The following is a 26,527-nucleotide window of genomic DNA, read 5'->3' on the forward strand; positions in this document are numbered from 1 at the left end:
CCAAGTTGTTTCTCTCCTTGGTGAGTTTCCACCCGTTGCTTCTTGTCCTGCCCTCAGGTGCCTTGGAGAATAGCTTGACTCCCTCTTCTTTGTGGCAGCCCCTGAGATATTGGAAGACTGCTATCATGTCTCTCCCGGTCCTTCTCTTCACTAGAATAGCCAGGCCCAGTTACTGCCATTGTTCTTTATACGTTTTGGTATCCAGTCACCTAATCATCTTGGTTGCTCTTCTCTGCACTCTTTCTAGAGCTGGTTTGGGGTAGGGGTTAAAAAGCAGGAGCCTTGTGAGCTCTATTCCTGCCTTACGCCCAAAGCCAGTTGGTTGACTTGGACCAATCCCTCTCAGCCCTCGGAAGGGGAAGGCAAGGGCCAAAAACTTCCACAAAGCCTCACCAAGGAAACTGCAGGAGTCAACACTTAAAGGCATTTTATTCTGTGTGTGTGTGTTGAGCATTGCCTTTTAGTCCATCTTGACACCTGTTGACTGCCTAGATAAGTCCCTACCGTTTTCTCGAGGTTTTTTTTAAAGTGGTTGCTTTCTAGCTGTGAGTTCAAGTCACACCTTAGCCATGCAAGCCCTCTGTCTCTCAGCCCAACCCACTTCACAAGGTTGTTGTGGGGAAAATAGGAGGAGGAAAGTGGGCTGGATATGTTTCCCAGCTTATTTATAAAAATATAATAAAGGTGGGATAGAAATTAAATGAATAAAATAAATACAAATTATTGAGCGGGAGTAGACTAGAAGGCCTCTAATTCCTTCCAACTGTATGGTCCTATCATACATTTCTACTTCATAACTACTTTAATTATTGCCCATAACCTAATATATCCAGACAGACCACACAAATTAATAATTCACAGAAATAGACTAGACCGTTCAGTTTCCTCCAGGCACAAGCAATCAGACCCTACACCTGAGAGTTCAAGATGAATACTCAATTGTGTTCTTTATGGTATAACACAGACTGTTGGGTCTTCTCTTGGGAACAGACTAAGGTTCCAAGGAAATTGGGGAGGGGGGGGAAAGGTCTAAGGTTCTTGTGGCTGCACAAGGACTCGAGGCTAATTGCCCATTTCATCCCTCATCCTTGCTTTGCTGGTAATTTCCCAACCGTTTTTAGGGATGACCGTAATAACCATAAAATAATAATAATAATAATAATAATAATAATAATAATAATAATAATAACAATAACAATAACAACAACAATAATAATAATAATAATAATAATTCCAAAACAACTGGAGCACCACTTGAACACGGAATGGGGACAACTCGCCACAGCCAATTTGCCATGGGACAACTCACCATGGGACAATTTAATAATTCTATTTCATTTAATTTAAAATCTAAAATAATTTTTAAAATATTCTAATTTTTGTCATTCGCATTTCATTTTGTCCCTCCTTTGGCATCCTTTCTTTAATTCTATTCCACCATTTCTTCAATATTATTTATTTATTTATTTATTTTCAGGATTTATAGACCGCCCCCTCTCCCCGAAGGGACTCGGGGCGGTGTACAGGTGTCTCATTAAAACGAATACAAAAGATAAATATCCTATACCCTTAAAAATGAATTAAACCTAATATTAGTGAAACTCTTGTCCCACGGCAAGTTGCCCAGTGGTGAGTTGTCCCGTGGCGAGTTGTCCCGTGGCGGGTTTCCCTAGGCATTAACAAATTCACATAATTCAATTACAAAAGGCAGATTTAGTCAGACCGGCTTCCATCGTGCGACGAGACCTCTAACCCCACCAAGCATCAAGATCTGCCTATCGCAAGTCCTTGGGAATGACTCAGTAGGCAGGTGGTGTCATGGCCAAGTCCAGCCTGAACATCCGCATGACTGTGCAATCGACAACAACAACAACAACAACTATGATGATAATGATAACATCAACACAAACAAAAACAACAAAAACAATAAAAATAATAATAAGCAATAATAAACAAACAATAAACAATAAATTGCAGCTTCTTGTAATAACACCAGCGGAACTGCAAAAGACTGTGCTACTCGGAACATCATCTATTTTAAGAAGATTCTTGGCTGATACTTAGGGCGCTGGCAGCAACCCGTATCAACCATTAACACCAACCAATGGTATTTGTGGTTCATTTTTAAATGTTCAATTGACTGAGTTTCATGTTTAATGAATAAAAGAGGTAATAATAACAATAACAACAACAATAATAATAACAACAAAAACAACAACAATAACAAGTATATGTTGCAGGACCTGCCAGGCAATCTATAATGGAAATATAAGGAAAGTATGCTGAGTCACCTGATATAAAATGTCCTTCCTTGGAGGAGAAGACATTTTATTTCTCAACTTTGTTCTAGGATCTGCTCAGTTTTCAAGAGAGTGGGCCATCAGAAGAACAGAGTCCGCACTCACCCTTTGAGGGAGGAGACCTGCAATTCAAGCAAAGACTCACCCTGGCAGAAAGAAAAGGCAGACACCCCAGAGGAAGAGCTGAATGAAAATGGTGATGAACTTTGCCTTAGACCTCCTAAGACATGAAATCCACTCCAAGAGCAGCATGTAAACTCATTGACTGCTGCTGCAGATATGGTAGATAGATTCTTTCAGGAACCCCAACAATAACATCTTATTTCCTAGTATTTACAGTATTAGTCTCCAATTTCTGGCTCTAGTCCGGAGAACAGATACACAAGTGCTATTCATAAATCTCAGGCAGGTTTGGTGGGACTGGCAAGTGTCTACTTCTGGTACTGGAAAATTGTGTCATTCTGGGAACTGTCAGAAAGATTGGATAATGCTTAAGAAAACCCAGTCAAGACTGAGTGAAATGTCTCAGAGGCTGGAAAAACTTCCCAAGAGAGGTGAATAACAAGAGTCATCCTCAGCTTCTGGCATTCCCCAGTCAATATGGCAATAACTGAGAATGTTCAGGGTCGAAGCCCACACGCCTACAAGAGAGAGTCACTGGGCTGGAGGAAGAGTAGCTTTAGAAAGTGAATTAGAGAAGAGTACAAAATTATGCCCGTGTGGAGAAATATTTTCTTCATTTCTGTAGAATTCATTGAATGTAAAATGTAAGAACTGCTCTCCCTTTGAAAAGATATTAGTCGAGCCGTTCAGGATTAGACTATCAAACACTGTGGCTGACCCCTTTTTTCTGTTTACCAGAATCACAGGTCTGCTTTTGCAACTTGAGGAATCTCCGAGAAGAAAATGGCCCTTCCCAAGTGCAAGAGTCCATCAACAATTTGTGCACCTTGGCAGAGACTAAACTAGCTGGAGTCTTGAGGGCCATTTGCAAGTATCGCCATAGCATCCATAAGGTAGACACTCTTTGAAGTGCTCAGAACGCCTCAAATTAGGTTTAACGCTGCTGAACCTTTTGGAGCAGTGTCATCTCCTGGGCCATCTTCAAAGGCAGCCCTAGTAGGATGTGTAATAGTACTCTGAATATGAGCAAGGGGAACTGAAAGTGTTGTCAGGGCATCTCAGTTCAAAAACTGAGGCACCAGCCAGAGATTGCCACGAATTCCTCAGCCAGGATCTCTGCTGAAAGCTGGAGTCCGGCGTCAGTAGCAGAGACCCATACCCCTGGGGATGTCATGACCAGGACTCTTGAGAGAGGAGGTGGAGGAGGAGTTCCAGAAAATTGGGGGTGGCAGCCATATCCCTCCTTTTCCAATACCGTTCCCAAGCCCCATCATCTAGGGGAAAACAAAAGGTGTTTCTGAGAAACTTCTTAATGGTAAGAGAAGGTGAATAGTGGCATTTTTTATTCATATCAGAAGCATCACCATTAAAATAAGGCATAGTATATGATATAACATTTAAAATAGAAAATACAAGATTATTTGGCATATTCATCTGGAAATAAATTATGTTTCTCAACCCAAAAGTGCTTTTTCCCCAAAAGGCACCTAGACTGCTTTTGTTCCCTTTGAAATCATTCCTCTTCTCATCCAAAAAACTTCTTCAGAACTGTTTACAAACATTTTCAAAGGGAAAACCCCCTGAAGAAAGTCCAGTTGCCTTTTGCAAAAAGCACCTTTGGGACAACCAAGACCTGGATGATGGAGACACTCCTAAGAAGTTGTGTTTCTCATCTTCTCATAATTTCAGACTTCAAACTGCTATATTGGTTTTTCTTTTGTATTTCTACAGATCTCTCCGAAACACCGGCTGCGTATCAACCAAATCCTGCAGGCTGTGATCAGATCTGCCAGTCACATAGACCACAAATTAGCCAAAGTGATCATCAAACTGGCTGCTGAAGATATGCTAAGAACCACAGTAAGGACTAAGGCGACCAAAAAAAACCCTTTCTTCCCCACTTCCCTTTGGGTAGAACTTCCAGCCTTTGGGCTGCTCGCAGCCAGAGGAACATCTAACCCAACCACTATAGGAAGGCCTAAGTATGTGGGTCCCCAAGAATTCACGGAATGTGCATAGTTGCGTAGGTCACAGTTGGTTCTGTGAAAACAGAAGCTCCATCTTGATCAAGATGGAGAAGGTTAAGGGGAGATTGGTTCCCCTTGCCACCTGAGGATAAGAGAAGAACCAGTAGGGGAAGCTTTCTCATGGCAGATCCAACATTGGCCTCGATGAATGTTCTCCCTGTGGAGCTATTAAGCAATGAAATGGCCTCCCTTCTGAAGTTGTGGCTGCTCCATCACTGGAGGCTTCCAAGAAGAGACTGGACAGCCATTTGTCCGGAATGGCATGAGTGTTCCTGTACTGGGCAAGGGCTTGGATTAGGACCTTCAAGTCAAACCATTGGTTCTATCACTTATCAAAATGTTTGTCACACAGAAGAGGGCAGAACCAAAAGGAATGAGTTAAAAGTATGAAGAAGATATTTCAGACTAGATGCAAGAGGAACTTCCTGACTATACAAACTGCCAGCCAATGAAAGAGGCAGCTACATCTCATAGTGGCTCCTTTATTACTGGGGATTTTTGAACAAGGTCTGGGTGGTTATCTGTCAAAGATCTAGTACAGGGGTGTCAAACTTGATTTCATTGAGGGCCGCATCAAGGTTGTGTTTGACCTCAGGGAGCCAGGGTGGGAGTGGCCAGGGTGGACATGGCCAGTTCAACATCACTCGTGTCGGGGGCACTTGTGGTGGCCCAAGCACTTTACCAGAAAAAAACAGGCTCCTGGGCTCCGTTTTCAGTTGCAACGGTCCTCTGCAACCCTCTGCCAGTGAAAACAGAGCTCAGGAGAGCCACATGTGGTCCTTGCAAGCTTCGTTTTTGGCTGCAATGGCTTCCTGAAACCCTCTAACAGCAAAAATGGAGCTTGGGAAGGCCATGTGCAGCCCTCCCGAGCCCTCTTTTCACTGCCAGAGACACTGTGAGCCAGTCCTTTGCTATTTCAAGAGCAGCGCCTCCATGTAGGTCTAAGCACCCTGTGGGCCAGAACTGGCCCCCGGCCTTGGTTTGACACCCCTGATCTAGTATGCCGCTGTCAAGGGCCTTGCCGAGGCTTTTTCGCTGAGGCTTCTCGTCATCCTCTGGCGGCTCCCGGTGACTCCTGTAGGCCTGCGTTGTTAGAAGACGCCGGAAGACCAACGCCAGGAACATCGGAACGCTGGGTGAGCGCTGGGTGATAGCCTGGATTATTGGACCCTTCAGGTGGGAGCCAGGACAGAGTGGGATAGGATGGTGGTTATGGTGGCTGGGGGGGGGGGCCTGGATCATCTGAGGCCTCTGGAAGATCTGGCCTAGGGCCATGGACTTGGCCTATGACCATGGAGAGGCTGGAAGGTTGCCTGGGATCACGGATACCTGGATACCTGGGCCAAGACTGCCTCCCCCCCACCCACCGAGGACCCTGAATCTTTGTTCCTGAGCTTATGCCCACCTAAGACCATCGAGGGTTATCATCTATTTTGCTATTTACCATCTAGGGCTATCACCCATTTTCTCTACCATTTTCTCTACCATCTTCGCCGCATCCGTCTAACCCCATCATCTGGACACCTGCTCTCCCCCCCCCCCACTCTTTATCGAAGAATGATCCAGAACAATGCCTCTTACCCCCCCCCCCAGACTGACTTATGGGGACAATGCCTCTTACCCCCCCCCCCCCATACTGACTTATTTTTACCATCTACAGCGCCTTAACCCCCACTGGAATGTTGATAATAACCTATTCGAGGTTAGACTTGCTCCGCCTGCGGGAGGCCCCTCTCTCGCAGGTTTGGCCCTTGGCTCTTTCAAGGGCCCGCCTCGAGGACGGGTTCGTGGACCCCGAGAGGTGTAGGAGCCGGAAGTTAAGGGGATTTTTAGTAAAATGTTTTTTATCTTTTTTAGGGGGTTCCAGGGTGGGGGGGAGGGCCAATCAGACTGGGAGGAGAGCCAGTGCCAGGCAAACAGGTGAGTCCAGGAAGGACGGGGGTGAGGTGGAGGGGGGGAAAACAAAGGTCACTCGAACAGAGGGTTGTCCTATTACAACGGTCGTGGGGAGGGGGGGATGCGAGGACAGGATAAGATCCCAAGGTCGGTTGGGAGACCGTGGCTGTTGGTTACGCCCGGTCGCTTGTACCAACCCCTGCAGTCTAGGTGAACAGGAACTACAGAGCCAGGGCCTGCGGCTGATGCTTTGCAATGCAAGGTCTGTTACCAACAAGGCCCCCCTCATTAATGAGTTGATCTCAGAGGGGGAGCTAGACCTTGCAGGGATAACGGAGACCTGGTTGGGCCACGAGGGTGGTTTACCCCTCGTGGAAATGTGCCCACCAGGTTTCCGGGCATTCCATCAGCCCCGGGCCCTGGGTAAGGGTGGTGGGGTGGCGGTGGTTATTCGGGAATGTTTAGAGCCGAGGGAGTTCACTGTCCCTCAGATACCCGGGTGTGAGTCCCTTGGTGTGAACTGGGGCCCAGGGAGGCAGTGGGGCTTGCTGATTGTATACTTGGCTCCTCGCTATGCATCAGCAGCCCTGCCCGAGCTCCTCGAGCTAATCTCAGCGACGGCAGTTGAGACCCCCAGACTCTTGGTCATGGGGGACTTCAACTTGCCGTCGACGGGAGCGGCTTCCGAGGTGGCTCGGGAGTTCATGGCTTCCATGACGGCCATGGACCTGACCCAATTAGTTCAGGGCCCCACTCACGAAGGGGGCCACACACTGGACCTCATTTTTGTATCTGAACAGTGGACGAGTGATCTGGGAATAGGGGACTTAGTCATCACGCCCCTGTCATGGTCAGATCACTCATCCCTCCGGCTGGACTTCCCTGGCGCTATCCCCCACCGCGAGGAGGCGGAACCAGACTCTACAAGCTGGTACCGCCCCAGGCACCTGATGGAATCGGATAGATTCCAGACGGAGCTTGGGCCAATACCTGTAGCCCTGTCCCGCTCCCGCTCCGAGGACCTAGTGACTGCCTGGAATAGGGCGACGACTGGGGCCTTGGACCGGGTTGCGCCTTTGCGACCTCTACTGCGGCATCGACCCACCCGGGCTCCTTGGTTTACTGAGGAGCTAAGGGTGATGAAGCGCCACAGGAGACGTCTAGAGAGCAGGTGGAGGTCCTCACGCTCCGAATCTGACCGAACACAGGTAAGAGCCTATTTGCAGACTTACCTTGTGGCAATAAGAGCGGCCAAGCGTAGGCATTGTGCCGCCCTTATTGCGTCCGCGGATAACTGCCCTGCCGCCCTGTTTCGGGTGACCCGCTCCCTTTTATCGCAGGGGACGTGGGGGGAACCCTTACAGGGAAGAGCAGAGGAGTTTGGGGAATATCTGCAGGACAAAATTGCTCAGATCCGGAGCGGATGGACCTCCGTCAGTGGACCAGACGAGCCGTCAACAGCGAGTCTTGAGAGACCATTCTGGGAGGAGTTTGACTCTGTTGCCCCCGAGGATTTGGACAGGTTGCGTGGACGGCTGCGGCCCACTACATGTTCAATGGACCCGTGTCCCTCCTGGCTGGTACTGGCAGCCTGGGAGGTGACACGAGGCTGGCTTCTGGGCCTGGTGAACGCCTCATTGGGTGAGGGATACTTACCAACCGCCTTGAAAGAGGCGGTGGTGAGACCCTTGCTCAAGAGGCCTTCGCTCGACCCAATGGAGCTAGCTAATTACCGTCCAGTCTCCAACCTCCCCTTTTTGGCGAAGGTTGTTGAGAATGTGGTGGCGCAGCAGTTTCCACGACACCTGGACGAATCCGATTATCTAGACCCACGCCAGTCCGGCTTCCGACCCGGGCACAGCACAGAGACAGCCTTGGTCGCGTTGGTTGATGATCTCTGGAGGGCCAGAGATAGGGGTTGTTCCTCTATCCTGGTCCTATTAGACCTCTCGGCGGCTTTTGATACCATCGACCATGGTATCCTATTGCGCCGGTTGGAGGGGATGGGAGTCGGAGGCACCGTTTTGCGGTGGTTCGGCTCCTACCTCTCCGACCGGAAGCAATGTGTGTTGACAGGGGGGCAGAGGTCGACCCTGAGGCCACTCACTTGTGGGGTGCCACAGGGGTCGGTCCTCTCGCCTCTCCTGTTCAACGCATATGTGAAGCCGCTGGGTGAGATCATCCGTGGTTTTGGGGTTGAGTACCACCTGTACGCCGATGACACTCAGCTGTACATTTCAACCCCAAACCACCCCAACGAGGCTGTCGAAGTGATGTCCCGGTGTTTGGAGGCCGTCGGGGTCTGGATGGGGGACAACAGACTCAAACTCAACCCCTCCAAGACCGAGTGGCTGTGGCTACCGGCACCTCGGTTCAGTCAGCTCACACCATCGCTGGCCATAGGGGGCGAACAACTGTCCCCTGTGGAACGGGCGCGCAATTTGGGCGTCCTCCTCGATGCCCGGCTGTCAATGGAGGACCATGTGGCAGCCGTGGCAAGGGGGGCGTTCCACCAGGTCCGCCTGGTGCGCCAATTGCGCCCCCTACTGGACCGGAGTGCCCTGCGCACGGTCACTCATGCGCTGGTGACGTCTCGCCTGGACTACTGCAATGCCCTCTACATGGGGCTTCCCTTGGGACGCGTCCGGAGACTGCAGCTAGTTCAGAACGCAGCCGCGCGGGTCATCATGGGGAGTACACGATACTCCCACGTAACACCCCTCCTGCGCGAGCTGCAGTGGCTGCCTGTGGCCTTTCGGGTGCGTTTCAAGGTATTGATTACCATCTTTAAAGCGCTCCATGGCATAGGACCTAGTTATCTGCAGGATCGCATCCTACCACACACGTCCCTACGACCAATCCGCTCACACAGGGAGGGACTCCTCCTGGTGCCGTCCGCTAGGCAATGCCAGGGGGGGGCCCTAGGAGTAGGTCCTTCCCTGTGATGGGCCCAACCCTCTGGAATGACCTCCCCCCCGACATCAGAACCACCACAGACCTCCGCTCCTTCCGTCAAAAATTAAAGACTCACCTGTTTCAATCAGCTGGCCTGGCACTCTCTTAGTTTTGCCTCCCGGGGATATATTTTAATTGGGTTTGGGTATTTTAATTGGGGATGTTTTTTAGGGTTTCCATAGCATATTTATTTCTTGTACAGTCTCATCTCCTCCATCTAAATGTTTAGTATTTAATTGTTTTTATATTATTTATATTGTTATTCATGTATTTTATCTGCATTTTATCTGGCTGTACACCGCCCCGAGTCCCTTTTTGGGAGAGGGGCGGTTTAGAAATCCAAAGAAATAAATAATAAAATAATAGTAGATCCTGCACCAGTTAGGGAGTTGGACTAACGGCGTTTAATGATTTTTCCAATTCTCTAATTTTAGTCTGGCTGATCATGTGACTGCATCGGTTGTGCTTGTGGATGACCGGAGGAGAGACTGGGATGGGGGCGGTGTGTGTGTGTGTGTGCACAATTCCATGTCCTCCTGGATCTCTTAGCAGCTTTCACTACCAGCAACCATGGTGACCTTCTGAACCAACTTTGGGGATTGGGAGTGGGAGGCCCCTTCTTTCTCCATGGTTAATTTCAGTTGGTGCTTGGGACGGATAGAGGCCACATGGGATTCCTCAGCGTTACCTCCATGTAGGATTGCTCATGGCTCAGGTGTCGTGCTTCTCCTTTTTAACATTGACATGAAACCAACAGGTAATTTGCCAGTTTGAGGGGCAATACCACCAGTGTGCTGTTACCCAGTTATACATCTGCATCCCTGGCTGGACAGAAGTGCTGCCGGGTTGCTGACTGGACTTCTGGGGCCTGCAAAGGTTTGGATGGCGAGGAACCCCCCCTCAATTCAATCCTGGCAAGGCGGAATGGTTTGGGTTGTTTGGTTCCTGGACTCATGCTCAAAGGGCAGGTGCAGCCATGGCTGGGAGGTGGATTTGCCTTATGGGTCAATTGCTCCCTTTCCTGGACCAGGAGACCTTGTTCACAGTCACTCTCACTTTGGTTGCTTTTCATTTGGATTACAGCAACACACTGTACCTGAAGCTGCCCTTGAAGACCACACAGAAGTTACAACTGATCTAAAATGCTGCAGTTCATGCATCCTTCCATTTGCCTTTGTCCAGCATTGTTGTGTGAGCTACACTGGCTCTCAGTTGTTTTTAAATGCAATTCTGCTTTTATACTGTGTAGCATCTTAATTTGAATTGTCTTATTTTCACCTTTGATGGTGTCAAGTTATATTGTAAGCTTGAGAACTTTTCATTATTGGACAGTCTCCTGTCCTTCCTTTGGAGGAAAGTCAGAAAACGTCCGATACAAAGTTTCTACCAAAGGGTCTTTCTTTTTAAAAAAGGATGGTGGTGTTGTGGTTAGAATGCAGCATTGCAGGCTAATTCTGCCGATTGCCAGCAGTTCGAATCTCACCAGACTCAAGTTGACTCAGCCTTCCATCCTTCCAAGGTTGGTCAAATGAGGACCCATATTGTTGGGGGCAATATGCTGACTCTGTAAACCACTTAGAGAGGGCTGTAAAAGCACTATGAAGCAGTATATAAGTCTAAGTGAAGTTGCTATTTGAAGAATAATGCAATAAGAAATCTGTGTATATTTGTGTATGAGAGAGGGGGGGAGGGAGAGAGAGAGAGAGGAGAAGACCCTCATTTCTGGCCCCCTTTCCTGCTGCAGGATCTTCAGGACTTGTATCAGGATGCAGCGGGTGACATCCTGGTGGCCCTCTGGTGCCATTTCCCAGCCGAGGTCCTCACCAAGCTCCTGGAGGGTTTCCAAGGGAGGCTGATTCCGTATCGCAGCATCCTCTGTGTGTTGGGGAAACTGGCAAACAAAGGTATCGTCTCTCTTTTCTCCCACAGGGTTTTCAAATTTATTTCTGAGTCATTGAAAGGAAGTTGGCCTTGATCCAAAAAGAGTTCCTATCTTTTGAAGTAAAGGGGTGACCCGAGAAAAATTGAGACAACCTGAATTCAGAACCTCTCCAGGAACAACTCTGGGCCCCAAAAGCAGAGGGAGGGAAGGTTTCATAAAATATAGTGAGACCCTAATGCAGTCCAACAGAGCTGTTTATCTGTTTTGTTTATTTAGAAAATATATGTGGCCACCTATCTTACCAAATAACTCTGGATAGCTAACAACCAATATTTTACATCTCCCCCAAACAAACCCCACTATTACAAATCCCCCATAAACAACAAAAAGCAAAAGTACAATGAAAAAACAATAATGATGATAAAATAATTTGAAGTACCACACAACCAACTCAGTGCACCAAATCACACATATCTGGGTCTACTAATATTCTGACCCTAATGCTGGTGGAAAAGGCACCCTTCCAGAAGTTAAGAAGGGTTGTGGCCATGCAGATTTCTGGGGTGAGGGAGAAAGACTGTTTAGTAGGGCTGGCACCACAAGAGAGAAGGCACACCCCCTGGCCTCCCAAAATATGCGATGGAAGAGACAGATACAAGGGTCTTGTAGGGTAACCTGGCCCTGTGTTGTACAAGGGCTTACTAGCAATAGCACTTATATACCACTTCACAGGGCTTTACAGCCCTCTCTAAGTGGTCTACAGAGTCAGCCTATTGCCCCCAGCCACCTGGATCCTCATTTTACCAACCTCGGAAGGATGGAAGGCTGAGTTAACCTTGAGAATCGAACTGCCAAACTGCTGGCAGCTGGCAGTCAGCAGAATTAGCTGCAGTATTGCACTCTCAGCACTGTGCCACCATGGCTTTTAAAGGTGATGGGTGGCACCTTAAAATGCACCTGGAACCATACGGGACCAGCATGCTGAGCCAGTGCTGTTCATGCAACAACAGTGCAATCTAGGCAAACTTTGGTGCTGCAATATTACACATGCTGCTGCATTCTGCACTAGCTGAAGCTTCCAAACGGTTTTTGTGTGACAGTACAACACATTGCAATGATCCAACAGGGAAGTGACTGAGGCATGAATGACCACCAGCACATTAATAGAAAAAGCGAAAAGAGGCCCCCCACCCCCGGAGGCTTCCCTGAAGGCTCTGGAGCGCAAAAAAACGGCCCTATGGGCAAACCAGAAGTTTGGGAAGTGACTTCCGGTTTGCTCGTAGGGTCGGTTTAAGCCCTCTGGAGGCTTCAGGGACCTTTCGGAGGCTTCCCTGAAGCCTCTGGAGAACTGAAAATGACCCTACGAGCAAATCGGAAGTCACTTCCGGTTTGCTCGTAGGGTCGTTTTTAGTCCTCCGGAGGCTTCAGGGAAGCCTCCTGAAGGTCCCTGAAGCCTCCACAGGGCCTCTGGGGGGGCTGGGGGAGGCCGTTTTCGCCCTCCCCAGGCTCATATAAAGCCTCTGGAGCCTGGGGAGGGGGAAAAAAGCATGCAAAAAATGGGGGTAAGCACTTCTCATGTGCACATGCGCACTGGGGGGTAGTGCATTGCATTATGGGTGTGGCATGCTCACGCATGACCTCCCTGTGCTCCCCCCCTTATGGCACTCGAGCCAAAAACATTCGCCATCACTGATCTAGTCCAACCCTCCACTCAAGCAGGAAACCCAACACCATTTCTGGCAAATGGCAGTCCAATCTCTTCTTGAAAGTCTCAAGTGATGAAGCCCACACAACTTTCGAAGGCAGCTTCTCTTCCATGGATTGATTGGGCTCACTGTCAGAAAGTTCCTCCTTATTTCCAGGTTGAATCTCTCTTTGGTCAGTTTCCATCCATTATTCCTTGTCTGGCCTTCTGGTGCTTTGGAAAATAGCTTGACCCCATCTTCTCTCGGGCAGTCCCTCAAATATTGGAACACTGCTATCATGTCTCCACTAGTCCTTCTTTTCCTTAAACTAGACATACCCGGTTCCTGCAACCGTTCCTCATATGTTTTAGCCTCCAGTCCCCTAATCCTCTTTGTTGCTCTTCTCTGCACTCTTTCTAGAGTCTCAGCATCGTTTTTATAGTGTGGTGACCAAAACTGGATGCAGTACTCTTGGTGTGGTCTTACTAGGGCTTTATAGAGTGGTATTAGTACCTCACTTGATCTTGATTGTATCCCTCTGTTAATGCAACTAAGGATTTCATTGGGTTTTTTGGCTGCCATTGCACATTGCTGACTCTTATTTAACTGATTGTCCACTAAGACTCCAAGATTTCTCTCACAGTCACTGCTATTAAGCCTGGTTTCACCCAGTTTATATGTGTACTTTGGGTTTTTCTTATCTAAGTGTAGGATTTTACTTTTCTCTACATTGATTGTCATTTTGTTAGATAGGGCCCAAAGTTCAAGACTGTCAAGATCCATTCCCATATCAAAGGACCCTTCTGCCTAACATTCAGCATCTATAACATGGGGGACAGAGCCTCCTCCCACTCCATGTTTAAGCCCCCCATTATCCCCAGCCACCCCATTTTCAACCAGGTATCCAAGGGAAAAGAAAAAGAGACCTTTTGCCCTCACCAGACCAGGTGGCAAGATCTGCCCCCCCCTTTTGTCACCTGAAAGGGGCAATTAACTCCAGCTGCACCTGCTCTCCCCCCTCCCCCGTGCACTGCCTTGGCCTATGGCTGTCAGCCCAGTCCTTATTCCTCGCTTTCCCAAGCTGGAACCACAGTGGGATTGGCCCAATTGATAACAGGCAAGGCCCAGCCCCGTGTCCAGAGTCCAGAAAAGGAGCCTGCCAAAATGACTGCTGCCCCACAGGACCAGAGCTTTAATACTCAAAGCTTCCGCCCAGAGTCTTGTCTTTATGATGCCTGCCTGCCGCCTCCTCAGGGCCCATCCAATGCTCTGGGGGCCTCCGGTCTCAGGTACTCCTCCTCAGTGATTCCTTCTCTCTTGCGCGCAGCTTTCACAGAGAGTGACACCTTGAAGATTGAAGTATGGGAACGAAAGCTGGTGGAGGTAAGGTGAGAACTCTTCTACCTTGACACCTGGTCTGTTTCGAAGGTCTAGGCATTTCAGCTACAGGGCTGAACCTTTAAAAGCCAGTCTTCAGGTACAGCTAGACGGACAAGGGGGGAGCAGGAAAAAGAATACCTAGAAACAGGATGCAGTAAACATTCCCAGCAAAGTAACGGAAGTGACATTGGAAACTTATATTTGGTGATTAGCAGATATAACAGCTATAACAGAATAACAGAGTTGGAAGGGATCTCAGAGGTCTTCTAGTCCAAACCCCTGCTCAAGCAGATGATCAGTATTGTGCTTTCCCCTAAATTCTCAGGCTGACCACAAAGATAGTAAGCAAAAGAGGAAAAACCCAGCAAATGGATCCTTAGATTGACCTGGTTCTCACAAGGTCAGCTGCCTCTCAGCGCTTCCCTCCCTTCCTCTGGAGTAAAAAGTCCTGGTCCGTCTTTGTTCCAGTGGCTGTTGCTGCTGGTCTTAGTTTGCCCACTCAGACCACATCTATAGCCTTTTCCTTTTTCTCTGCTCACCTAGCTCCCTGGGACAGCCATGCCCTGAGCTCATCACTTAGCCCAAAGCCCAGGAAGGGTTTCCCATCTTTGGCAGATTCTGAACTTCAGGATAGTATCAAAATGGCCCCAGAGAATATCTCTAACCAGGAATGACTCCACCAGGGTAGATCCCAAGGCCCTCCATCTGTCTTATCCCTCAGCAGGAGAACCTCTGTCACATTAGGGTCCAAAGTATTTTAAGGGTATCTCTTAATCAATCCACTCCACCTGCATGTCCCTCCAGTAATACCTTTTCTGCTCTTGAAGGAAGTTGCGCCCATAAGAATTAAAAAGTATACCATGTTTCTTTAGCTAAAGCTTGCTATTATTAATTAACCAAATTTAAACAGCTGCCCATCTCCCCAAACGTAACCTTGGGAGGCTTACAACAAGAAGATATAATAACAGTCAATATTATAATACAAATTTAAAATAAATATTATAAATATTCTATTATAATATAGGCACACAAACCCAAGGCAAAGAGAGGATAAAAATGGCCAGCTCTAAGCCAGTCTCCTTTTGCCTGGGGCTGCAGGGGTGGTGGTGGAGTTGGGGGGTGGGCTGAGAACAGAGCCAGGTTTCCAGGGGCTTCTGGAGAGTCAAATTTCAGGGGGAAGGATGTTCCCTAAAGGGTGTGTGTGTGTGTGTGTGTGTGTGCCATGGCTGAGAAAGCATGTGCCACATCTTGGTTCTCTCTTTTCGTTGGGTCTTTGCCCACTTCTTCCTAAAGCGAGCTCCCTCCTCTCTCCTTTCTTTAAAGCTCCTCTTCTCCACTTGCATAAGTAGTCGCCCCAGTGACCGGTTGTGGTCAGATGCTTGCTTCCTGCTTTAGCTTCTTGTGGTCAACTAATATCCTGTTAGGTACTTACAAAAACTTATGAAAGGCACAAAGAGGGAAGGCAGGAAAATAGCTCCGGGGGGGGGGGGGGGAATGGGGCAGAGGAGGTTAGATTCTAACAAAATGCGCTTTGGAGATTGTGTATCAAAGCAAAGCAAAACCCATTATTTTATTGTATCGTTCTGTCCCACTCTGTAACCTTAGCAGGTCAAGCAACTGCAGTGCCTCAGGGGAGGCGAGGGGCAACGGCAAAGGGTGCCCCTCTGTCCTCCGCCTTCCCTGGCACCTCTCTGTCTCTCTGGAAATGTTGGTCTCTTTCTCTCCAGCTGCTGAGCTGAACGTCCCTCTCTCTGCTTCTTCCATGTGCCGCTGACAGTTTGCAGAGCGACTTTTAATTGACGTCACTGACAAAGCTTGCTTTGATGAGCTCAATCAAGAGCTGAGGAAAGTGGACCAGAAATGCAGCACCCAGAGCCCTGAAAGGGTGAGTGAGGAGGCTTCTTTGTTTTCTTTTTTGTAATAAAATTTTATTGGTTTTTCAAAATTTATAGGGAAAAGGGTAAATGGACAGGTATACAAATTTTGGCAGTTGCAAAGTGTGTGAGGCCCCCCTCCCTCCATACCCATAGCGTACATTTATATATAATGCATTAGTATATAATTGATTATAATCAGCATATTAGTTCTATTATTAAATTCAATCAAATTAAACATTACAATATAAAATCCAAATATAATTCCATTTTCACTTTCGGTCAATTTATAATAATATGATTTTCATATTTATTTCTGTGATCTGAGTCTTCTTGCTATTGCCCCATCTCCCTCCACTGGCAGAGCTCTGGCCCCTCCCGTGTCCTGCGTGTCCGTTGTAGTGTCTGGTGGTTTCTCTAGGAGTGTTTTATTTTTTTCCATAAAGGCCTGCGCCTCTATGGGTGAATTAATTCTGATTCTTGTCTCCTCCCAGAATATCAGCATACCTTCAGGCATCAACCATCTAAACCACACCCCTTTCTGGTATAATTTATTCGCTAATTGCGAATAATTTTTTCTTTTTTCTCTAATCTTCTTAGGGATCTGCTTCAGAATGGTTATCTCCATATCATGATATGTCAATGCTTGCCCCCTTTGTACACCCAGAATTTCATCTCTTGTGGTTTTTCTAAGGAATTTAATGTGAACCTCCCTGGGTAAATTGTGTGTTCTAGCATAAGCTGAGTTCACTCTATAAACCAGATCTATATCCCACCCCATCTGTTGTTTTTCTTTGTGTGTATAGTCAGCCAGAATGTTTGTCATGATGTCCCTTATATTTTCCCCATCTTCCTCTATAACATTTTGAAATCTAAGATAATAGGACATTCTCTCAAATTCTAATTTCATCTGTTGGATGTCAAGATCTTTGTTCCCTTTCTGCACAGCTTCCACCACCCCCCTCACCTCCTCCACCCCCCCTTCCACAAGATTCAGTCTTTGTGAGTTCTTATATATTTGGGCTTGATTTTCTTTAATTTCATCTTTCATTTCCCTTAACTGTTTCTTGATTTCCTCCTGGCCCTGTAGGATTTGTTGAAGCATTTGTTGAAAGTCCATCTCTGTAGTCTTATGTTGCATCAGTTCTGTTATCTTTGACTGTGTGGCTGGACTGGATGTTGCGGATGTTGGAGCAGAAGTGGCAAAGCCAGGTTTTCCAGGAGGGGGTCTTTTAGATGCCATCCTTTATAACGTTAAAAGTTCAGTCCAAATATGAAGTAAGCAATTAGAAAAGAAGGGTAGCCAGGTGAATCCGGGAGCAGAATAACCAGGCAGAAGAGAATCTCTCCAATAAGTCTGGCAATAGATAGAAAATTTCCCCTAGAAGGTTAAAAAAATACCAATCCACAAGAGGTTCCTCTGGGAGACACGGAGACAAAGACCGGAAGCCTGAATTTTAAAGGTGGAGTCAGGTTTCAGAGTTCATAAAGACAACGGAAGTGTGCCATCTTGCCCTGCCAGTTTTGGGCACAGAGGCGTAACAAAGTTTTAAAAAGTTCCAAAAGTCCTCAAATCATTGTAATATGTAAAATTAAATTGAAAAGAAAATCATCTCAGCCTAAGTGAGGCTTCATTCGTTGGCTCTCCCCCCTCCTCCTTCCCCGGGGGCTGAGAGCAAAATTGTTTCTTGCCGCTTGTCCAAGGGGGGGGGGAAAACCCCCCTCCCTCCAGCCGCACCTCCAAAATGCTCCGAAAGTTGTTTTAAAGTTTTAAAAGCTGAATCAAATCTTCATGCAAAGTAAGGGATGAAGAGAGAGGCAACCTCACCGCACCGCAGCTGCTTCCTTCAATTGTAGCATTCTCCAGTCGGCTTGTAGCGAGGCGCGAGGCGTGGAAACGCGATGCGCCCTCCGAGCTTGCTCCCCGGTGCCTTGGGCGCGCGAGAGAGCCCCCGCCGGCTGCCGCCGCTGCAGGAGACCTCCGCGATGCCGCCCCTCCGGCAGGACCCCTCTGCGGGGTGTCCTGTGCCCCCCAAGGAGTGGGGAAGCCCACCGGGGAGCCGGAGCGGGCAAAGAGCTGCCCGTCGCCGCCGCCGCCGGAACCGGAACTCCCTTCTTTGTTTTCCACCCCAAAACCACAGAACGGAGGGCCAGGGGTGCCCCCTGTGCGAGAGGAAGGCCACACGGGCTTTCAGTCACCCAGCCGGCCTCTCACAGCCCCCAGGATGGACCACGCAACTTCTTTGTCCAGGGAAGAAGGCCGCCTCTGAGGCTGGTGATTTTGTTGCAGAATGCTTCTGTTCAGAAGTTCTTTCTCGTGACCCACTAAAATCAGCTCCTTTGCCATTTCAACCCGTTGTTTCTTGCCCGGATTGCTCCATTCGGTACTTGAATTCAAGCTGCCCAGGAGGGCATTTGTTTTTCTTGCAACTGCGGGACCCTGGTGGCTCAGGTTCCTCTGATGACCCATCAAGACATCCAAATCCTTTTCTGTGCTCTTTCTGGTCCTCTTGTCATCCTGTGGGTCTGATGACCATGACCTGAGCGCAGAGGACCCGAGCACAGTTAAACACTGGACTGGGCTCTGTCTCCCATTGAAACAGGATCCCATGACATCCTATGACCGTCATCACCCAAATGTACTGACCCACCCTAAGCTCCCCAGAGCATGGGTCCACCCCAGCCCCTTGGCTGTCCTTAGTAGGATCCCCTTCTTCCTTTTGTATCACTCAGCCACCCTCCTGCCCACCCAGGGTTAGAGGCCAACCTCTTTAGTGGTTTGGCTCTCTCGCCCTGTGGGAGCCCTCAGCCAATAACCCCTCTCCCATCTGGCCTCACCACCACCTTATTTAAATCTCTGCTGTTATGCAGATTCATTATTATGCTGGAAGTCTGTGAGCAGGTAGAAAAGAATGCTTCTTTGCCAGGAGCCAGAAAGAGCTCAGCAGGAAGAAATCATACTAAACCAGTCTGATATTGCTGGACAACGAGCATCTTATTTGACCAGGGAAAGTTGGCAGAGATTGTGTAGGTTGACTCGATAAGGACTTCCATGTGGTTCTAGTAGAGGAGAGGTCAAAATGTGGGCTGAACTATGCCACCATTGCCTGAATGTAGGTATGGCTGAACTAACATCTCGACTTAGTGTACGTCAGTGGTAAGTCCCAAACTGAAGGACTGGCTCAAGTGCTATATGATAAAAGGTTCCCAGGGGAGGCTAGAAAATACGATTACCTAATCATGTACAACACAGCACAAACGAGCAGGGGTGTAGCAAATACTTTAGAGAGTGGTATGAAGATTCAGAAGGGTTTTGACAAAAATGCTACAATTCAGAGAAAGCGGCAAGAGTTTTTTCAACATGGTCCTACATTTCAGTAGGAAAAATCAAAAGCATAAATTGTGGGGGAATCACCTGTGTGACAGGAGTACATGCAAAAAGGATTGAGGAAAGATCAATGTGATGGGGCTATGAAAGAACGCGGGAAAGTGGGATGCCTGCAACAACAATGGTGTGGGGGTCAAAGGAAATCATAATTCTTCTTTCCTCTGCATTGGTCTGAATGCCACTCCAACATTTTGGATACAGAAGAAAAAGCTTGTAGAAGCTTGTAGAAGCCCTTATTATTTCACAAATAAAGGAAGATGACAGCACAAACAGAATTAAGAATAATATTCACACACACACAAACACAGAGTCAAATTTGTTCCAGTTGTTTTGGAGAGCTACAGCTATTTCTTCTTTATGCAGATCTTCTTGTATCAGTACTGCGGAGCCATCCTGCGTGCCTCAGATGACCCTCAGCTAATCCAGGTCCAACTCTTTACCCTCTTGACCATGTGCCAGCGAGGAGCCCTGGAGGCAAAGGTGAGAGGGCAGCTACTTAGGGTGTAGTCCAATGACCGCCCTCCGCCTTCTTCTGCCTCTAAGTTGGAGAGAAGGAAAACAGTTCAGGAGGTTTTCGCAGAGGACCCTCTGGTGGATCTATCTATTTATCTATCTAACCTCAATCTATCTATTTAGGCAGACATCCTTAAAATTAACTTCTGTTCAAAAATATCCTACAGTACATCAAACGTTAAAATATTTTGCTTCATTTTGTATTAGTATGTCAAGTTTGACCGTTCTTCTCCTTTAGTTGTAATCCTTAGTTCTTTCTAGTTTTCTCTAGTGTTCAATTTATAAAATCTTTTCATTTTTTAAAGAATTTAAAGAAACATTTTCCCATAGAAAGGCTTCTTTGTAATTAATTCCAAAGTATTATTTAAAATTTATCTGGACCCTTAATCCATTTGTAACTTTCTAAAATCAGTCACCATATTGTTGTTTACTCCAGAAAAAAAAGTTCTTAGTCTTGTGTTTACATTTATTTCACTGAGGATTGAATGAAACTTACCTGGTGCTGTAAAATCTGTTAACCCAAAAGTTCCTAAGAGCTGAAAAGCAGTTAATAAATTTTCAAAAATAATTAGAAAAAGTAGTTTATGAACCCAGGGCCGATCACTGTTTGAGTAAGATGTCTCCCAGAGCTGTAAACCTGCAGGAGATCACCGTCTTGGGCTCCTTTCATGGAGAGTGGCTACCTGGAACACCCATGGGTAATCTCAAGCCCACTCTTTCTCTGGAGAGGAATTATGAGCTGCCAGTCTGCGCATCACTCATGATTCCACCCGGATGGCTGGCTGACTCCACTTTCGGTTTGCCATTAGTTGCCCAAATGCCACCACATTAGACAAATTGACAAACTGCTACATTTAAAGCCAGAAAATGAAAGTCTCCAGTTCCATATGATATCTGTAGATTGGAAAGATTGTCGGATTGTTTAAAATATGAATAGAAGCTACATAACCATTATTCTCAGCCTCTCTCCCTCTTTCCCTCTCTGTCTTGTGTCTCTTGAAACAATATTCATTTCCAAACTGATAGGTATTATCATACCATCCTTCCTTGTTTAGCTGGTCATTTTTAGCTTGAATTATTATGATTGATTTGATTTATTTTATTTTATTTTATTTATGCTACCTATACCTAATCATAAACTATTCAAGACTATGTGATTTAAAAGAATGAAACCAATAAAACATATCCCTCCAGGAAATATAAAAAGTATGTTTAAAACATATCACTTATGCAAGTTCACAAATTACCCAAGCCCAGGGTCTACTGGAAAAAACAGCTTGTAATTTTATTTTAAAAAGTAAATAAATATTTGGTTGGATGATGCCCAGCTGCTATGTTTTATTTTTTATATTGTGTATTTTATGTACTTATTTTATTGTAAGCTTCCTGGAGTCATGAAAGTGAATTAAACAGCTGAGTAAGTAAATAAGTAAATAAAATCTTTCCTAAAATATATATATAGCAGGGTTAGGGCTATGCAGATCTTGGGGGAGGAGACTTTCCAGTCCTATCAAGCAAGATATTTTCTTCAGAATAATTATTTCCTGGAACACGATGCATAAAAAACAAGAGAGATTTTTACATGTTTCCTTGGGTAGTTCATTAGCAGTTAGCAGCTTTGCAGGGGTTCCGGTGGACGGTATAACCAGGCAACCCAGGACACTGTGGCGCCATCTGCTAATGACTGTGAGGGGGTCACGGGTTCGTTGCCCTGTCCTGGTTGGAACAAGCCCTGGGATCCCACCTTCGGTTCCAGGGGAGTTGATAAACTAGAAGCAGAGCGGCGCATCCCTGCCTGCCCTGTCACTGAGCAGACGGGCCTTGCCTTCCCTGCTTGGGAGAGCAAAGCAGAGCTCCTGCTTAGCACTTCCTAACCGCTGCTCCTCCCTCACCCCCCCCCCGCCTCTCATCCTGCTTTTCCTTTGTAGGGCATCGCTGCTGCTTGTGGCTTGGCTGCCTCTCGCCACATGGATGAAGTTTTTAAGGCGCTGGACAGTTTCGGCAGGACTCTTTCCACCGCAGAGATACCCGTGTCCAAAACCAACCAGGTAATGTTAGACAGCATCAAGTTAATGCTCAGAACATCATTAATCCTCTTGTTTTGACAGCGCTGGTTGGGGGATTTAAATGTGGGTAGGGAACCCTTGTTTTCGTAAGGTGAGCTCGTTCCTAGGGCTTTGTGGCTTCTGCACTCCCCATATCTGCTGCGCTCCATCCACAGTTCCCTTGGGCCGAACCGCTTCTCGTGCCCTCACAGCTGCCGGGCTGCTGCCCTTGACAAGAAGGGTGGGAACCCGTTGCCTGGGGGAGCTGATGGAGGGCTGGGCCTTCTTCTCTACAGCTCTGCCAACGAAACACGCTTCTGCTCTGCTACGGTCGGGTGGCTCTGGGGATCAAGGAGGAAGTCCTGCCACGAGTGGAGCCCATCATCGCCAGGCTGATCGAGTACTTCCTTATCGACCCCTCGGTACATTTTCAGGCTTTGAACCAGGGAACTGCTCTGGTCACCCAACCTTTCTCCTTGGCTGAATGGCAGTGGGGGAAGGGAGCTGGCCAGGGGAAAAAGCAGCCCAGCTCAGCTGGGGCAAGCAAAAGGTTCTGGAGGAGCTGAGTGGGGCTGTGATGGTGCACCTTACAGTCATTTGGCGGGCAGGACAGTGGTTTCTGGACTTTGGTTTTGTCTGTTTTCTTGTTCTGGGAAAACTTTTCTGTTTATAATGTCTGGCATTTTAATCTGCTTCATCAGAAGCCTCCAGTTCTGGCATGCCCATGGGAGGAAAAATCCACTTGGTATCCCCATTTCCTGGGGGCCAGGACAGTGAAATAAAATGGGGGAAAACAAACCTAAGAGAGCTGTGCAGACACCTAGCACCACCTCCTAATATTAATCCTTCCTCTTCCTCATGCATAGCTGGGGACAGGGGGGGGGGCGTGACTCCTCCAACACAGTCTCATCAGACCCACAAGGCTCCTGTGCAGTAAGAGGAAAAGACCAACACTTTTTGTGCAACATGGTTTAGCCTTCCAGGGTTCCCCAGCCAGCAGGACCCTTTCTGGGAAGTCACTTGCATTTTTGAAGGGTGCCAAGTTGGAAGATCCTGGACCTGGCTGAGTTTCTGTTTGCATCTGCTGTAGTTTCCTGATCAGGCTTTTTCACAATGACGCCTGAGCCATTTTCCGCTCTCCACTGTAGGACCTGAATCTGAAGAAGAGCTTTCTGATTGCTGTGCTCATGCTCCTTGAAGCCATCACAGCCACGGGCAAAGCCGGAGCAATAAGGCTGCACCTGAAAGCACGCCTAGTGGAGTGCCTAATAGTAAGTAGGCTGCCTTGACTTCCTGCCAAAAAATCCCAGGACTTGCCCTGGCCAGCTTTATGGTGGCGCAGTGGTTAGGATGCAGTATCGCAGGCTGACTCTGCCCACAGCCTGGAGTTTGATCCTGATGGGACTTAAGGTTGACTCAGTTTGGAATGGTTGGTGACACTTCTGGAGGCACACAGCAGAGACTAGACAACCCATGACCTGCTGGGTCATTGTTTCACAGCTATTTCTGTTCCAAATTCTCAATGCTTTCACTAATGACAGAGCTTCTAATGTACTGCTCTTAAAGCTCTTAAAAATTCAAGGAGGTATTAAGAGACACATCTATCTGGAAAGTCAATCAGAATAGAGCTGGAAGGGACGTTAGGGGTCTTCTAGTCCACCCCCCTGCTCAAGCAGGAGACACTACACACCATTTCAAACAAGTGGCTGTCCAATCTCTTCTTAAAAACCTCCAGGGATGAAGCACTCACAACCTTTGAAGGCAAGCTGTTAATTATCCTCACTGTTGGGAAGTTTCTCCTTAATTCCAGGTTGCTTCTCTCCTTGATTCATTTCCATCCATTGTTTCCTGTCCTGCCCTCTGATGCTTTGTAAAATAATTACCCCCTCCTCTTTGTGGCGACCTCTCAAATACTGGAATGCTACTGTCGTTTCCCCTCCTAGTCCTTCTTTTCTCTAAACTAGCCAAACACAAATCCTGCAACTGTTCTTCTTATGCTTTAGTCTCCAGCCCCTTAATCATCTTAGTTGCTCTTTTCTGCACTTTTTCCAAAGTCACAACATCTTTTTTGTAACATTGTGACCAAAACTGGATACAGTATTCCAGGTGTGGTCTTACTAAGGCGTTATAAAGTGGTGCTAATACTTTTGATTTTGATTCTGTTTATGCAACCAGAGATTGTATTAGCTTTTTTGGCTGCCGCCAGACACTATTGGCTCATATTTAAGTGATCGTCCACTCGTACCCAAGGTCTCTCTCACAGATTGTTTTTGAGCCAGTTTTTTTTTCTTCCCAGTTGTAAAACCTTGCTTTTCTCCACATCCAATTTCATTTCATTGGATAGAGCCCATTGTTCAAGTCTGTCAAGATCCTTTTGGATCCTGAGCTTCTCTTCTGGGGTGTTGGCTACTTCTGTCGCCTTAGTGTCATCTGCAAATTTGATGAGTTCCCCTTCTATTCCCTCATCTAAGTCATTTATGAAGACACTGAAGAGTACTGAGCCCAAGACGGAACCTTGTGGTACCCCACTGCTTACTTCCCAACATGTAGATATATTACCATTAAGGACTACTCGTTGAGTATGGCTTGTCAGCCAGTTGCAAATCCATCTGGTGGTTAAGCTGTCTATCCCACATTTTTCTAGCTTCCCAAGAAGTAGGTTGTGGTCTACTTTATCAAATGCCTTGCATTTAAATATACTATGTCTACAGCATTTTCCTGGTCTACTAAGTTAGTCACTTTGTCAAAGAATGAAATAAGATAGGTTTGGCATAATTTATTTTTAACAAACCTGTGTTGGCTACTAGTTATAACTTTACTTGTTTTTGCATGTTTACAGATCTGTTTTTAAATTATTTTTTCCAATATCTTCCCAGGTATGTTAGACTGATTGGTCTATGGTGTCCTGGGTCTGTTTTGTTTTTTGTTTTTTCCTTTTTTGAAGATGGGAACCACATCAGCTCTTTTCCAAATCTCTGGTAATTCCCCGATGCTCCAAAAATTTTTAAAGATGTGATACAATGGTTCTGAGATAACATCTGCCAGTTCCTTCAGAACTCTGAGATGTAATCCATCAGATCCCAGTGATTTATATTCATCAAGGTCAGATAGATATTCTCTTACCATTCTCTTGCTTATTTTAATTTTTATTTGTAGTCTGTCTTTTACAGTTATGTTTTGGTAGGTTGGGCTATAATTTCTTTTTGTGTGAAGACTGATGTAAAGAATGAGTTAAGCAGCTGTGCTTTCTTTCTACTACCTATAACGTGCTTGCCATCTTCTCTCTTTAGTGGACCAACTGTTTCCTTGACTTTTTTCTTGTTATTTATATGTTGAAAGAAAGTTTTTTTTGTTATTGCGAGTCTTTTGTTGTTGTTGCAAGTAATCCATATTGAACTGTATAGCACACTCAAACATCAGGAGTTGGCAACATGAAATGAAATTTGCATTATGTCATAAAGTGTTTTATGATAATTTTAATAAAATGTTTTAGGAAGTTTGCAAATTAGCCCATTTGAGGTACTTTGGTTCAAAAATGGTTGCTCTGTAATGCATTGTTTTGCCCACTTAAAGGCTACACACAGACAAAGAAGAGAGTCTTAGTAGTATAGAGATACAATTTCAGCTTAACACAGCTTACAGAGGTGGTGGGTTATCCCTGTTAGCCTGTCTGGGCAGACAGGTGTACTTTGGAGCCTAGCGACAGCCTGCAGGTGTACCTTGACTGTAATTTCTGAGGAATCTGCCAGTCTAGTTTAAAATCATATTGCTCACCTATTTATGTGCAGAAGACGGGAGAGAAGGAAGGCCTTTCTATTTTTTTGGTCATTACAGTGCATTATAACAACATTCTTTCTCGTTTGGGCTTGATCCAATTCTTAATTTTTATATTTTATGGATACCCCATTTAGATAGTAACTTTTAAAATTTAATAATATTATTCTATGGGGTCCCTCCTGCAAACTGTTGCTGCAAGATAAAGCTCTGGAGGATACCTTTCTTTCTGGAATGAACCTCTGCCAGTGAGGTCTTTCTGCTTAAAAGCTGTGTGTGCTTCTGGCCATTGGGAGACTGAGGAAGAGGGCGGGCTCAGGCAGCTGCGGTTCAGGGATCAGAAGAATCTCAGCATAACAAATGGGGGAGGCCTTAACTTTTCAGCCCAGGATTTTTAGCCTGGGGGAGAGGGGGAAATGGGGTTGCGCAATTGGAGGCAACCGGGAACCAAAGCAGAGACCAGGAGCCACCTGTATGTCTTCCCCTGGGCAAGGAATGCATACTGATGACAGGTGTGTTGCCGGATGGGAGACAGCAGAGAAGGGCACCTCCCACCTGGTGAAGGCTTTGGCCCTAAGTGCCCACCCTCCGGAATACGAAGAGGTTGTTCTTCAGAGCAGTTCAGTTTCCAGTAAGGCCCTGATTGTCTCCAGGTCCGTGGAGGCCACCCAAGTGAGTGGGCCTC

The 26,527-nt window shown here is 46.8% G+C and overlaps 1 protein-coding gene across 1 annotated transcript in view; it reads left to right on the top strand.

The window, feature by feature from the left end:
* Positions 1-2,787: 2,787 nt before the first annotated feature.
* The window catches only part of LOC309395767 (maestro heat-like repeat family member 5), a gene marked incomplete at both ends in the record, with an annotated part of 78,207 nt that continues 54,467 nt past the window's right edge, over positions 2,788-26,527 (top strand). Inside the window, 10 exons of the mRNA XM_081960300.1 lie at positions 2,788-2,854; positions 3,162-3,316; positions 4,155-4,283; positions 11,046-11,205; positions 14,196-14,251; positions 16,026-16,133; positions 19,874-19,990; positions 21,952-22,071; positions 22,365-22,490; positions 23,217-23,339. Of these exons, the coding sequence (XP_081816426.1) occupies positions 2,788-2,854; positions 3,162-3,316; positions 4,155-4,283; positions 11,046-11,205; positions 14,196-14,251; positions 16,026-16,133; positions 19,874-19,990; positions 21,952-22,071; positions 22,365-22,490; positions 23,217-23,339 (1,161 nt within the window). The remainder of the gene's footprint in view (positions 2,855-3,161; positions 3,317-4,154; positions 4,284-11,045; positions 11,206-14,195; positions 14,252-16,025; positions 16,134-19,873; positions 19,991-21,951; positions 22,072-22,364; positions 22,491-23,216; positions 23,340-26,527) is intronic.

The sequence above is a fragment of the Natrix helvetica genome (genome assembly GCF_964273705.1).
Source record: "Natrix helvetica genome assembly, chromosome: 7".
NCBI classification, from domain to species: Eukaryota; Metazoa; Chordata; class Lepidosauria; order Squamata; family Natricidae; genus Natrix; species Natrix helvetica.